This window comes from Chelonia mydas, chromosome 7 (genome assembly GCF_015237465.2).
Source record: "Chelonia mydas isolate rCheMyd1 chromosome 7, rCheMyd1.pri.v2, whole genome shotgun sequence".
Classification (NCBI taxonomy): domain Eukaryota; kingdom Metazoa; phylum Chordata; order Testudines; family Cheloniidae; genus Chelonia; species Chelonia mydas.
The window spans coordinates 110,199,841-110,215,844 of NC_057853.1; the positions used below are offsets into that span (position 1 = coordinate 110,199,841).

Genomic DNA, 16,004 nt, shown 5'->3' on the forward strand with positions numbered 1-16,004 from the left:
CAAAGGCTCTTCAACAACATAAGCAGGGTAGGAATAAATGGTCAGTTTTCACAATGGAAAGTGATAAGTAGCAGGATCCCCCAAAGATCTGTACTGGGACCTGTGCTGCTCAACATATTCATAAATGGTCTGGAAAAGGAGGTGAACAGTGAGGTAGCAAAAAGTCAAGAAAGTCTAAAGCTGAATGTGAAGAGTTACAAAGGGATTTCACAAAACTGGGTGACTGGGCAATAAACTGGCAGATGAATTCAGTATAGACAAACACAAAGTAATGTACATTGGAAACAATCCTAATTATACATATAAAATAACGGGGTCTAAATAAGCTGTTACTACTCAAGAAAGATCTTGGAGTCATTGTGGACAGTTCTCTAAAAACATCTGCTCAATGTGCAGCAGTAGTCAAAATAGCTAAGTGAACGTTAGGAATCATCAAGAAAGGGATCAATAATAAGAGAAAATACAATAATGTCACTATATAAATACATTGTACGGCCAAACCTGGAGTACTGCATGCAGTTCTGGTGGTCTCATCTCAAAAATGATATATTAAAATTGGAAAAGGTACAGAGAGAAGGGCAACGTAAATTATTCAGGGTATTAAAGAGCTTATATAAAATGGAAAGGAGTACTTGTGGCACCTTAGAGACTAACAAATTTATTTGAGCACAAGCTTTCGTGAGCTACAGCTCACTTCACCGGATGCATGCAGTGGAAAATACAGTGGGGAGATTTTATATACACAGAGAACATGAAACAATGGGTGTTACCATACACACCGTAACAAGAGTGATCAGGTACATAACACAAGAACCAGGGGACACTAAATGAAATTAATAGGCAACAGGTTTAAAACAAACACAAGGATATACTTGTGCACATAATGCACAGTCCACCTGTGGAACTCATTGCTACGGGATGTTGTGAAGGTCAAGAGTATAACTTATTCAAAAAAGAATAAGTAATTTCATGGAGGATAGGTCCATTAATGTATATTAGCCAGGATGGTCAGGTATGCAAACCTAAGCTCTGGGTGTCTCTAAACCTCTGAGTGGAACCTTTGAAGTATCTTGCACTGACCACTGTCAGAAAACAGGATCTTGGGCTAGACGGACCATTGGTCTGACCCAGTAGAGCCATTCTTATGGTTTTACGTATTGCCCACAGGGGATCTTGCTATAGTACTGCCCTCTCCACTTCCCTACCATGAGTTGTGGTTTAAAAGCCACGATATAACCATATTCCCTCTTTGGGCTGACTGAGCTCTTGCATGTTGATCTAGAGTGTATGATGCAAGGGTTTAGCTGTTCACTCAGGCCTTTGCCTGAGGGAGCAAGTTTCAATGTGTTCAGTTTCAGCTGCAATATTGAGGGGACTTGCCTAGTTCTTGGTGTTTTAAATAAATTCACAAGTACCTAGAGAGGCCTGAATGGGCATTTTCTTTATACATCAAAAAATAAATATCCACCAAGCATTCTGTCTAATTTGTTTTAGAGTGGAAAGACACCCACTATTTTATGTGTATACAGTGCTTAATTTGTGAGATTAGAGAAAATGAAACATTTAAATACTCACAGTAACACGTTCCCCTGAGTGGATTTCCAAGGTACCTATTTTCAGAGTCACAGCTGCAGAAATAAAAATGAACTGAATTACTATTAAACACATTTTATAATTTTAATACAACATTAGAGTGAACATTTTCCCCCCAAATGTAAGGGGACAGTTTTAACTTATTAGAGGTGGGGATAAGTAAATGTTTAAGACATTTGATATAAGATAGTTCCAAACAAATGAAACAGCACTGTCTTTAGCTATGTATTAAATTCACAGGTAATTTGAGATCTGGAATGTATATACTGAGAAGTTAAGATGAGAGTTCAAAATCTTCAAAATTGTTACATCGTTCATTTTGTTTTGTACTACAGCAGTAATATACTATACAGTTATTCTTTGTTAACATGCATAGTTTCAACCAAATAGTCTAAAACCCAAAAACAATAAAACCAATTTTTTAAATAATCTGTTTTAAAACAACACTGGCAGAGGCAAAATAAAGAAAATGCTATGGTCCCTTTCAAAATTCATATCTTGTTTGCTATATCTGCTGTAAATTACAGCTATCATCACTTCCCCTTCATGTTCTCCATAACTCACTTCTTAGCATGGCAGAAATGGGGGGAATGGCCATTTTTGATGTGGTTACACACACGGTAGGGATGTAGGATACAAATAATAAATGAGATTGTTCAAAAAACATTTATGAATATTCTTAGTCATAACTTTTATGTTTATTTCACTGCTAATGTGTAACCAACATCTACTCAGATGTATGCAGTCACAATTCAAATACATCTCGAGAAATACACTTTTCTAGAAAAATACAGAACCCAAAGAACTATACTATGGCCTTAGGTTACAGCCCAGAGGAAGTGGTGGACACCCTTCAGCTGCACCATTCTGCCCAAGCTCCTGTTATGCTGAAGGGGGTAAGAGTAATTTGCAACACCCCTTTTTGGGTGCAGCATACTCCCCCATGTATCCAGCTAGCTCTACTAACCAGCAGAGAGTGCTACACAGAGGAAGAAGCCATGATTTTACTTGCTCCCTGCCACTAACCACCCATTTCCCACCCACCTGCTCCCGGAGGGTAACATCTGTGGCAGAGCCCCTGCACTACACTGAGCACCAGGAACCAAAATCCAAGAGACCCTAACCTAACTGTGCAAAGCTCCATTTCAACTCCCTACTCTGCTAAGTGACTCTCTTCCATTTATGCCCAGTCTAGCCCTTAAGCAGCTGAAAATATACAGTGCTCCTACTACCACTGCTCCAGAAGTCTCAATGCCTCTTTTGTTTCCTGTCACGTGACCCATTGTACATGGAATGCCTTCAAGTCACCTTCCTCATCGCATTCAAATCCCTCCTTGCATATTACTTCTGCCATCTTGCCTGTGAGAAGTAGGGGAATAAAAAATGGAGCTGTCCAGATGTGTTCTTGCCTTACTACATAACCATGACCTCTTATTACTGTTACTCTTCCTCTTTTCTCTGTTTATCATTTTCACTTATGTTGCAGTTCATTTGTGAGCTCTTAGAGTGGGCAGAAACTATATTTTTGTTTGTGTTAGGTGTCAAATTCATTTTTGGAGCACTGAGAAAATCATTATGATTAATTATAATTTACAACAATAATAATTAAATGAGTAAGAACATGAAACAAAACCCAGAATTCCCTAATGTCTCTAAACAGATCCTCATAGTCAAAGTGTGTTGCAACCAGCCTTTCATTGATTAATTTCTTGAGGTAGTTACTTCTATTGCTAAATAAGATGGAGCAGTAGCTATTGTGTAGGTGACAAGGCATATCAATGCCAGAAGTTGAAAAATATCCCTGTCCTATTTATAAAATAAGTTGTTCTCTTCAGCGTTATAACTCTTACAAAATAACCTACAGAATTTCATAGTGATTAAATGAATAAGACTATAAGAAATTACTCTAAAAACCTACATAATTTAATAGAAAATGATAACCTTTCTCTTGGTTTATGAACCATTCCACAGAATTCTCTAGCAGAGTTATAATTTTCTATTAAATTGTATAGGATGGTTCAGAAAACCAAGAGAAAGGTTATCATTTTCTATTAATGTCTATAGAACGTTTTCCCTATGGGAAGGTCCGGATCAGTCAGTTATTGTCACTTTTTGTTTTTCATTGCTTTGTGCTCTTCAAGAAACTTTGGTTGCGAGAGAATGTTGCATTAGATTTATTTTATTTATGAGCAATATTGAAAAACTGCTTAACTTAGATGTCATATCATCTAGCAATTTCCTGAATCTGGAGTATACTCTAATTATAACAGCTTAACTCCTAAGAGAAAAACAATTTAAGTTTTAATTTTCTCAAGTCTGTTTTGCTGTTGATCTCCTTAATAGTTCTCCAACATAATATTTGGTTGTTATTGTGCTCATTTTATTCAAAAATGGGGGAAAATACCAGTGAGTCTTTGTTACAACATCATAGAAGAAAATAAGCATCAATGGCATTTACAACATAACTTGATTCTCCCATGGAATTAATGCAGCTTTTCAGAGTTTTGTCTATTATACTTTCTAAACAGCTTCATGTACCAAAGGAGACGAGAATAACACCCATCGCACTGAAAGAACTGTTGCGAATTACAGTTTAATGGCAAATTTCTCATTCTGTATAGCTAAAAACTTCCTAAAATTAGCACTCCAGGAAAAGTATTATGCTAGACACAGCATTCCAAAATTGTTATTTTTGTTCATCTTCTCAGTAACCTCATCATTTATTAAGTGCATACATATTGTATTACACACAAAAACAATGTTAAAACATTATTCATGTCACAAAGTCAAGCACTCAGTCAAGCATTATGCAACCTTGATTCAGCCCCATTGTGTGTTCATTATTATACAGGCAGGCCTGCCTACAGGGGGGCAAAAGAGGCAATTGCCCAGAACCCCACCCCGCCCAGGACCTCCCGCCAGCAGCGGGCCCCACAGATCAGCTTGTTCCCATCCCCCCTAGTGCTGCCGTCACCCACTGCTGTCAACTGTTTGGCGGCCTGCCGGAGGCACTGGGGGGAGGGGAAGGAGCAGGGGATGGGAAGAGGTGGGGTGGACCTCTTGAGCACAGCCCAAGCTGGGTAGGGAGCGGAAGCTGCCTAATCCCCAGCCAGGCTCTCTCAGGCAGCTGCTGGGGAGGGCTGCAGAGCAGAGATCGGGAGGGGCCAGCATTAAAAGCAGCTACCTCCTGCTCCTGGCCTGGGCTCTTGCTGCCAGGGAGAACAGCAGAAAGGGCGGGGAAGGGGGGCAGGCGCAGCAGGAGGACAAAGCAACCTCCCCACCCCACCCCCCGCAGGTAACATGGGGTGGGAGAGTACGGTGGCCCTGGGCTGAGCACAGAGGGGACTACAGGTGATCTGCCCTTTAAATCCATGCCCCCGCACTATAGGGAGGCACCAGTTGTATATGGGGTGCCCTCGGGAAAGGGGTGGGGGGAAGGAGCCTAGGATGGAGCAGGGTGGGGCGGGTGTCAAGCATCCCCCAGGAAATCTGGAAGTCAGAGGCTATGTTCCTAGGCGTGCACGGGGTGGTACTGGCAGCACCAAAGGCAGCCAGGCGGACATGTGGAAGCCCTGGCCGTGCCGGAAGAGCACGCCCAGCAGTGCAGCTGGCAGCTCACTGGGCACCAGTGGGGACCCATTGACTATTCTGCCCTGGGACCCAGAATTCCTGTCGGCAAGCCTGATCAGATATATTTTCCACAGGACCCCTGCTTCAATCAGTGACCAGGCTGGACCTGCTCTGGCAATGAATCAGGGATGGGCAGTGAAAAAGACTGTTGTCTATAGAACCCCTTCCTCAACTGATTTAGTTGGGGATTGGTCATGCTTTGAGCAGGGGGTTGGACTAGATGACCTCCTCAGGTCCCTTCTAAACCTTATATTCTATGATTTGCTGAAAAAAATTTCTTCATGTGGCATCACACTGACACCCAGATGGTTAATCAGACCCCACTACATAGACCTCTGTCACTTGAAGTAACATAGTAACTGATAGCAACAGTAGGGTGTCTCCTCTATGTGGACTAGCACTAGAAGGGGATGAGACTCACTGCTTGCCAAATGGTTTCAGTTAATTGCTGAGAGCAGGGGGAATGGTGAGATTCCTCCTCTACACAGCCTCTGTGCCAGCAGGAGGGTCACAGAGAGTTTGAGAGTAACAGACTCCCTCCTCTCAGCTCCAGTACTTGGCCCTTTTCCAGCCTGGAAAAGCCGCAAACAGGCATTCCAGGCAAAGTCCGGCTTAACCCCTATAGCTCTGTGTTGGCGCATGCTCAATCACTTAGGTAGGATGTGTGAGAGAATGGGGCAAACTCAGTTGCTCTCTGTGGAACTGAAGTGGAAGGCTCAAGTGAAGTCTGGTCAAAACTAGAGCTGTGAGAGGCTCAAGAATGCTCAGTTTGAATAGAATCTTCAAGAGTTTCCCTGCTAAAAATCAAAGCAGTTTCCACTGAGCATGAGAGAAATATCATTTTTCGAAAACTGTTGTGGCCAAATCTTTGCAGATTTTTATGGGGATGGCATAAGGCGCATCCCTGACACAAAGTCCGCTCTCTGTCAAATGTTAAGTTTTTGCTCCAAACATGAAGGTGCTAGAGATATTCAAAGAAAAAGTCTTAATTTTTTAACATGGGTACACCAACGTATTTTTTCCTGGCTTCATTTTTGAAAATGGCTGGACGATTTTGGCTCAAATTTTCCCAAAAAATTCAGTGAGAGGCAGATATCTGGCATAGAAAATTTATCTCAATTAAAGTTCTGACAAAATTATAAGCAACTGAAAACAGGGTCTTTATCATGGGCAGTGTCAGGCAACCTTAACAATAGAATCATAGGACTGGAAAGAACCTCAAGAGGTCATCTAGTCCAGTCCCCTGGATTCATAGCAGGAGTATTATCTAGACCATCCCTGACAAGGGGTTGTCTTACCCGCTCTTACAAATCTCCAATGATGGAGATTCCACAACCTCCTGAGGCAATTTATTCAAATGCTTAACCACCTTGACAGTTAGGAATTTTTTCTGAATGTCCAACCTAAACCTCCCTTGCTGCACTTTAAAACCATTGCTTCTTGTCCTATCCTCAGAGGTTAATGACAACAATTTTTCTGCCTCTTCCTTGTAACAACCTTTTTATGTACTTGAAAACTGTTTTGTCCCCTCTCAGTCTTCTCTTCTCCAGACTAAACAAACCCAATTTTTTCTATCTTCCCACACAGGTCATGTTTTCTAGACCTTTAATTATTTTTGTTGCTTTTCTCTGGACTTTCTCCAATTTGTCTACATCTTTCCTGATATGTGGCACCCAGAACTGGATGCAATACTCCTGCTGAGGCCTAATCAGCATGGAGTAGAGCGGAAGAATTACTTCTTGTGTCTTGCTTACAAAACTCCTGCTAATACATCCCAGAATGATGTTTGCTTTCGAGTCAACAGTGTTACACTGTTGACTCATATTTAGCTTGTGAACCACTAGGTCCCCCAGATCCATTACTGCCTAGGAAGCAGTACTGCAAAAATTTCCCATTTTGAATGTGTGCAACTGATTGTTCCTTCCTAAGTGGACTACTTTGCATTTGTCCTTGTTGAATTTCACCCTATTTACTTCAGACCATTTCTCCAGTTTGTTCAGATCATTTTGAATTTTAATCCTATCCTCCAAGCACTTGCAACTCCCCCCCTCCAACTTGGTTTCGTCCACAAACTTTATAAGTGTACTCTCTTAAATCACTGACCGAGATATTAAACAGACCTATACCCAGAACTGGTCCCTGAGGGACCCCATTCGAGATGCCCTTCCAGCATTACTGTGAACCACTGACTAACTACTCTCTGGGAATGGTTTTCCAACCTTATAGTAGCTCCATCTAGGTTGTACTTCTCTAGTTTGTTTATAAGTCATCCATGCAAGATGGTATCAAAAGCCTTACTATAGTCAAGATATACCATGTCTATTGCTTCCTCCCATCCACAAGGCTTGTACCCTGTCAAAGAAAGCTATTAGTTGGTTTGACATGATTTGTTCTTGACAGATCCATGATGACTGTTACTTCTCACCTTGTTATCTTCTAACTGTTCGCAAATTGATTGCACATTGATTGACTGTAGCTGGTGCTACAGACATGCCTATAATAAAAACTCTCCACTCTCATGGAAAAGCCTGTGGGTGGATTTCAATGAATGAAATCTCCACAAGGATCCCTCCACTAAACTCCACCCTAACGATTTCAGCAGAAAAAATGTTTTCCCACCCACCTCAACCCCTGAAGAAAACATCTTGCCCTCAGATCTGCAACCTTCTGGCTCTGCTATGGCCTCTCCTCCTGGCTCCAAGGTAGCGTTAGATCCATGGGAGGGGGAAGCTCTACAGAAAATATACCACCAGACTGTGTTAACTTTTCTGCATAAACTCAATGGAGCTAGACAAGGATGATGTATTTGTCCAGCCTTCAGCCCCAACCCCAGTCTACAATCTCTTCTATTTCCCCAAAACAGATACTGGAGCCATGGAAGGCTCTCCTCAATACATCGATCTGGGGATGATGAGCAGAGGCAATAATAGTACTTTTTACTACTGTACTTGACCTTTCATCCAAAGATGGCAAAGCTCTTTAAGTAACTTGATTTCTCACATAGTCTCATAGCTTGAACATAGGCATATAAAATTACATCCAGTTTTTGGGAATATCTTTAAGTTGGCAATTTTGAAAAGAAGAGTTACGGCACAATGCTCTATTTATTTTCTTTTAAAAACGGAGCATTTTAAAGGATCTGCTTTTCCTTCCCTGTCATTAAGATTGTTCAACATTGTCTATTGCAGTAGCAAGACTATATATTCTATAACAGGTATAATTACATGATGCAAGTTATTGTGAGCTAACAGGACATTTTTGATTGCTCTGGCCCTTATATGTTTCAATGATAGAATTAGATCACAAGTTAGGCAGTATTCAGAAAATACCATATTTTATATCCGAACACAAATGTCCTTCATTTTATAAAACAAAAAGGAAAAAAATATGGACTATTCAGCTTACACAGATTGAAATTCCTTGATCTGAATCTATGAGACTTAATGCTTTATAGAAAAAATATAATCAAAACCTTCTTAAATCTGAACAGTCTAGAAAGTTTCAAGATTCACATATAAGGTTGCCCACTTTAGGAATCACAATGATTTAAATGTTCACAACTTTGAAGTATTCTGACTACAATGCCTGTCCAAATGCACGTTCTTGTATTATACTGTTTTTATTATCTGCTGTCTCAGACTATGACCCTAAAAGTAAGCACTTTACATCTAGGAACCCGTTATTTGTTTGGTAAGACTCTGTACTGAACTGTTCTGTATTTACCTATAAAACTACACAAATAATAACTTCTTACCGTGAAATGAAGAGGTATTTAATTAGGGGATTCCTTCAAAAATTTAATTGTGAAAAATAATTCTGTGACAAAGCAAATGTATTATTTCTAACAGGAAACTACTCAAAGTTTATTGAATTCCACATCAGTAAAGCATAATCTATCTGTACTGCTCAATGGAAAATACTTTTTTTGGAATTCTCCTCTTTTTTCTTCAAATAATCTCTCTTATCAAATTTGTGTTAATGATCTTCTTTTTACTAATCCATGCTAACTATCCTTAATTAAATCTAGTATTTCCACATGTCAAATTATCCTGTCCTTGATTATGGACTTCTCACTCCCCAAGCATGCAGATCTTTTATTATAATTATTATTTGTGTTACAGTAGCAACTATAAGGCTCATTGTGCTAGCCATTTCTCACAAGCATGTAGTGAAACAATCACCCTGAATAATTTATAACCTAAATAACAGGCAAGACAGACAAGGGTGAGAGAAGAAACACATTAAGTGAAGTGGCTTTCCCAATGTCACAGAGCAGGTCAGAGACAGAAGCAGGCACAGAACCCAGGTCTCCCCATTCAGTGGCTTGTCTATCAGACCAAATTGCCTTCCACTAGCATGTAGCATGTAGTTGACTGGATCTTCGTCGATTCCCATCCCAAAGATGTCATACAACATAATTTTGATGTAAATAAAAATAAATATATAAACCAAAAAGCAAGTGCACATAACTTGAAAATATCCATACAGTCTGTCTAAAGCAATGTAAATATCAATGCTTACAGAGATGTTGAAAAAAGAGTGAATTATAAGAAAGAAAGAATTTGACTGCATTTTTAGTACTTAATGTTTTGCAATTTAATCTCACATAAGTATCCATTTTTGCCTCTAAGAACCATTAACTCCTGCAAACAGCTATAGAATTGACCTTCAACACTCCTGAAGGAAATATGACAATACAATTTTACAGTTAGCCATTTTAGCTGTTCTGGCATAATGCATGAAGAACTGACGTAATGCCTGTAATATAAAACCAAGCTAAGCAATGCATTGTACAGCAACAAAATATTTTGATATACTTCCTTTTTTGTGTGTGCCTATTTTCAGTTGAAAGATACCACTTAAATGTATAGTTTTTCAGCGCTGTAAAAAATGAATGAAATAGTTTTTTTTAAAAGTAACCTGCATTTATTTGTTCATAAGAATACATACTCTAGCCTCCAGTTCAGTTCTACCTAGTAGTTTGATACTCTTTGTACTGTTCTATTAAGCATGTGTATTGCTTTTTATAAGTCAAGAAATATGGTTTCAATTACAAAAGCCCTATTCCCTGAATTAATTCTATCATTATAGTACTTTAGTTATTACAGTAATTGTTTTGTACTTTTAAAAAAATCCAATATATTGTTTTGAATAGTATCTACTTTCAAATGCACTTACAGTATTTGGTTATACTTGACACATATAGTATATTTGAAATCTTTGAAGCAGGATTTACATTAGATACTTTATATATGCTATAGGACTATGATCATTTGCTTTAAGTGGTAATAATGAATTATCAGTACTGCTCTGGCATGTTTCCAAAGACACATCTCCTATTTTCAAGGACAAAGGGAAGAATGTTTTAAACAGATTACTTACAAAATCTATGGTTTGTTCATTGACCTTTTGATGGCCTGTTATTTCCAGTTATTCTCTAACCCTTTCAATTCGTTTTGTGGTTAAGTATCACATTTGTTATTTTTGTTCTAACCAGTTATTTTGGTTCTTTCGAAGTTCCAAGTTGTGGGGTATCTGTTAAGTTTAAAAGCACATGAACTTAGGAAGCCCCCAATGCCAACCTATTTCAACACATCCTCTATGTTAAAGGTCGCAACCATATTTGGATCTTATGCTTTAGCTTATCATCATCTATCTACCTAAATGACAGCCAAAATATACTCTAATATAAACCTATAAACCTATTATAATAAAAACAAATAAGCAAACCCATAAGAAAAAAAGATATATAGGCAAGCAAGCAGGTTAGCCTTAGATGTATCTCATGTACCTGTTATGTACATCAGTTCATTGCCAGGACACTTCTGTGGTTGAATAATGTACCTGTAGTCAGAACTTCTCCTTAAACTCTATTTTCAGCTCCCCAAATACTTGGGGTTTTCTGTTGGGCTGTTTATCTGTGCAAAGTTTGTCTGTTCAAAGTTCCTAGGCCTCAGGCTTTATGCTAATTTTCTGAAGCTGATGTCTTACAGGATACCAGCCTGTAGGTTTCTTGCATTACTGCAGAATATAATACAAAGCAATGAATATAATAAAGGCAAGCTAGCCTACTGGGCTACATTGTTTTAATTTATGAAAGCACCTATCATATTGTCTCTAGACACTTGATGGTTTAAATATAATTTTTTACTAAACTGCACTAGGCAGTGTACTGTGTCTATACTGTGTCCTATCATAAGCATGCTTCTATGCATGTTGATTGAATATCCCAAAAAAGTTGCACGAACACTGAAGACATTCAATTATTGCACCCTTTCAAGGAGTATAACTTAATAAAAACAAGTAAAGAGTCAGAATTTATTGCCTGTTTCCCAGCAACAAAAGGTGCACTGTCACACTACTGCTACTCTTCATACAATATAAGCTATGATTAATTTTACAATAGTGGCTTCTAGGATATTTTGGATCAATAATAATGGTTGAAATGACTTCCCTGTGCAGGGGACCAGCACAAGTCCCATGCACCAAGCAAGTCCCAGTTAAGAAGTGCATATAAATTGTGCTGGCCCTCTACACAGAGGTGAATTTCACCCAACCTGAACTAATACAGGATTTCTGAGGGGCTTCTGGATATGCCCATGGACTGATAGCAAAGAGTGAAATAACAGTCCTGAGGTCAGTTTATGCAGCACCAGGAAAATGCAGATATATTGAAATAACCTTGTGCAAGATAGTGCATAGGCGCATTGCCATATATGGGCCCATTTCACTCATTTTGTGAACTTTACACAAAAATGCCACATATCTCAAATGCCCATGCATAGTGAGTTCTCACCCTAGTTTGAGATTGGCACCTTTGGGTGGCATTTGCAAGTTAAGTTCTCTCTGAGTCTTTCAGCTAGACTCAGACTGTTGAAGAAAATAGACAAGAAGTTTCTAGGGGGGCCCAAGTGAAGGGATCCACTTGAGTCTGATTGACTCATGGAAACTGGATATCTTCAGCCTAGGAGATCCATAAGCATCACCCCTTATGGCAACAACCCTCACCACCATCTTCCCCATATCTGACAGAACCTAAAACCAAGCTAGATTTACATCCTAGCTTTTTAAGGTCATAGCATTTTCTTGGGGAAGAATCTTGACCAGGATGGCAACCTTGTTCTATAGCTCCACCTGACCCATGATTAATGAAGGGCTGGTGACCCATATGAGAAGAGCTGCAACTGAAGAGTGGTAAACCCTTCATTCAAATGAATCCCACTGCCACAAATCAGGATTCTGGGACACAATACCATAAGTGTGGCTGGTCTTTCCTCTAGCCATGGCTGTGTTTAATCCCAAACCCTTGTAGTTTGGAGAAGATGGGAGATGTAGCTCACATCCTCCTCAGAGAGAATATTTTTTACTCAACTATCTTCCAAATGGACACAGTTTCTGTGACTCTACCAAACCATTATTACATGTTCAAAATACGTGGTGCAAGCTCTTGTTATCTGTATTACATGTTGACTTCTCATTCCAATATCTTAATCATGGCTCTCAAATTCCTAGGCTACGTTTAATTCTAAATTAACTTTCTTGGACTGCTCCTGTAGAAACCCAGGGAAGGTAGGATTCTCCCCAGTGGAGTTAATGCCGCAGTGTTTCTCGGTAGAAGAACAGTATTTGGCATCACATAATTCAGACAGATGAGACGTCTGGTTCTTCTGAGTCCAAACAGCAGGCTTCAGAATGCTGATCCTCTGCTTCCCCGCCCATACAGCTTGAACTGAAGCATCATCAGTGTTCCAGGAAGCACGGACACTGCCTGCACGAGAGCCCTGAGTTTAAGAGGTAGTGGGAGTGCTGGCATCAAGACCGCAGTTTACCACACTGACAACACTGACTCTCTGGGTATAAGCACTGGCCTCAACAGAAAAAGTCCTCTGACGGCACAGAGAAATCCTACTTTTGCCAATGCAGAGTGACTGGGCCAGCTCAATGAGCAAATATTGATACCTAATCTCATTGACCACACCTCTGCTTCAAACACATGACTGCAAGTGGAGAAAATCCAGAGGTCTTGATCTAAAACTGCCTACATTTTGGCGCTTTGAAAGAAATGCAGTGAGGATCTACTGGCACTCTCTAAATGTCTTCTGCATCAGCCTCTTGCATGTACTCTAATAAACTGGTGCTCACTACCACTCAAATTCTCATGCCTCTACAGAATCAATAAATCAATGCTTGGGGAAGCCCTCAGCTTCACCTGTAATACTGCAGGATGGGGAACTGCCTCACTGGGTTTACCAGAGGTGAAGCTGGGTCTGCACCAATGCACGTATTGTTAGCGCTGAGTCCTGGAACTCAGGGGTATTTACACTTGTAAGCTCTCTAAGCCAGCCTCATTACTGGAGCTTCCCTGGTGAGCCTCAATGAGGGCTTGAAGGTGATTCCTCTTTTATCAATCCTCAGAATAACAGCCAAAGAGGTACTGGGTGTCTAGTGAAGAGTCTGAGCGTTGGCTGCAGTGGTACAGTAATCTGCAGGGATTTCTTTGCCGACTGTTGTCAGCAAAAAACTGGCTGAGTCATTGAGAGGAAAGAATTTACACTCACCTGGAGATTGTAGCACCACAGCCAGTAGGGGGCCTGGCTCACATTCCACTTTGCTTTCACACCTTTCAAAGATCAAGCTTACAAGCTTGAGTTCCACAAGCATCACACTAAGAAGCTAAAAATCAAATGTGAAAATTCTGTTCCGATGGTGTATTTGGTGAACAACAGTTTCTGTACACCTAATTCACAGACATATTATAAGGCTTAACCAATTGTCTGTGAAGAGCTTTGACAGTCTCAAACAGAAGATGTTATATAATGGCTAAATATTACTGGTTTTTTTCCTAATTCCTTAATCTGTAATTTCTCTATGCTGAAGCAAGTAAACTAATAACCTACTTACGTGCATGTCACGGCTGTATCTAAAAGTCTCTTACCTGTATTACCATCGTACTCTATGGATCTCTACCTTTTGCATCCATATTTAATTTTGTCACCTCTTTGTTTTATTTCTGAGTCTATGAACAAACAAATTGGTCCTAATTCAAAACATGGAAGCACCTACCTGTTCACCTCTCTATATTCCAAGCTGCTTCCATTCACAAGCAACCTCTGTTTTAGATATTCAAGACAGTTCTTTGTATCCCTCAAGCTAATGGTAATCTAAAAGTACCAGGATTTATGGTTTCAGATGGGACTTTTTAATAAAAGGGATGGGGAAGATTATTTGTGTCTTCTTGTAAATGCATATAATTATGTCCTACAAACAGCATTTTTTTCAGTAGATGAACTCATCTCCTATCTACTTAATTCACCGAAAAGGCCTAGACCAGCAAGACTTTCTTATACAGGCCAATTTCACTTACCAGTAATAAAATAAAAGATTCTAGCTATGTATATAGAATATCTATTTCCAGTTTTATTTTATGACATTCAAATGCAATTCCTCCAGGAAGGCATAGGATAAACAACATTACAAGGCTTTTAAATACTCTTTCAAGTTGCAATATTTCAAACACGAAGTAGTTGTTTTGCTTTGTGCAACAGAAAATAACTAAAGTAGGTGAGACAAGAGCTCTCTTAGATAAATATATAATTCAATTAAACTGGTTAAGTGATAAAAAGACTGCCAGTTCTTATTAATTCTTTGGTATTCTATAGCCTCATCTTTGTCACAGGAACAAAACTAACTGTATCCATCATTGGGAACCATCTGAGTAAAAAATAGTTCAAGTGAGACTTTATGAATTAGAGAACAAATTGACTTCACATGCCAGTGGTTTGTTACCATTCATTTCTAATCCGGAAAATCCAATCTCCCATGTCCCACTGCATTTCTTTAGAAAAAGGAATTGCCTTACTTGTCAGTTTCCTTTCTCCATGAATGAAATGTCAGCTGATCTTGTAACACATATTTTTGGTCTACTGTCAGTGACGGACAGAAGCTGTTAGATGTGTCAAGGCAACAGGGCAAGCCTTGGAAAAGGGGACATGCTCACCAACTTCCTATCACAGTTTGTTCTTCTAAAACAACAAATATGACCGAAAGCCCCCTGTATTCACACCCTATGCACTACTGTAATAATCTTTTTACAAAATATGCCTTGTGAGGTATCATCTTAAAACTAATTACTTGCTGGTCAATATCAGCATGGTGAAATGTATATAGCAACATTATATGTAAACTTATAAATTCCCCCGTATGATGCTGTTAGCACATGTTCAAGCCCACACACCCCTGACTAGGCAAAAATTGTTAAAACAGGTTTATCCTAAACAAAGGAACGTGGGTTTACCTCAATTTACATATAACTAGTAAACAGGGTGCTTGAGACAGCAAAGGGGGAAATGGCAGGAGACAAGGCAAATCTGCCTTGCAGCATACACATGGGAGCAGAAAGAGCATGGAAACACCTTCACTACTCCATGTCCCCACCTTTCCTGTTTGAAAAAACTTTGCTTTGAGGGGTAATCCTGAGAAGAATCAACTTCAAAGGGTGATTGAACTATAAAAGTGAGAGGCAAAAACACCCAAAGTATCTCTCCCTCTCTCACCTCAGACAACATAGGAACCAACCCTTACATTTTGGGGGCCAATTCTGACCTGAAAATTACATCAGCAATGCTGCTGGGAACCTGCGGTAAGGATTTTACCTTGAACCAAATCTAGCTTGTCAAGTATTAGCTATTAGAAAGTATTTTATCTTAACTTCTCTTGTAACCATTTCTGTCTTAAAAGCCTTATACTTGTACTCACTTAAAATCTCTTTGTAGTTAAATACA

At 39.5% G+C, this 16,004-nt stretch overlaps 1 protein-coding gene across 3 annotated transcripts in view; it reads right to left on the bottom strand.

Annotated features, from left to right (window-relative positions):
• ATRNL1 (attractin like 1) overlaps positions 1–16,004 on the bottom strand; it is a 1,012,424-nt gene that overhangs the window by 544,767 nt on the left and 451,653 nt on the right. For all 3 annotated transcript variants that reach the window (XM_037904761.2, XM_043551194.1, XM_043551197.1), the window contains exon 22: positions 1,576–1,628. In XM_037904761.2, coding sequence (XP_037760689.1) covers positions 1,576–1,628 — 53 coding nt within the window. The remainder of the gene's footprint in view (positions 1–1,575; positions 1,629–16,004) is intronic.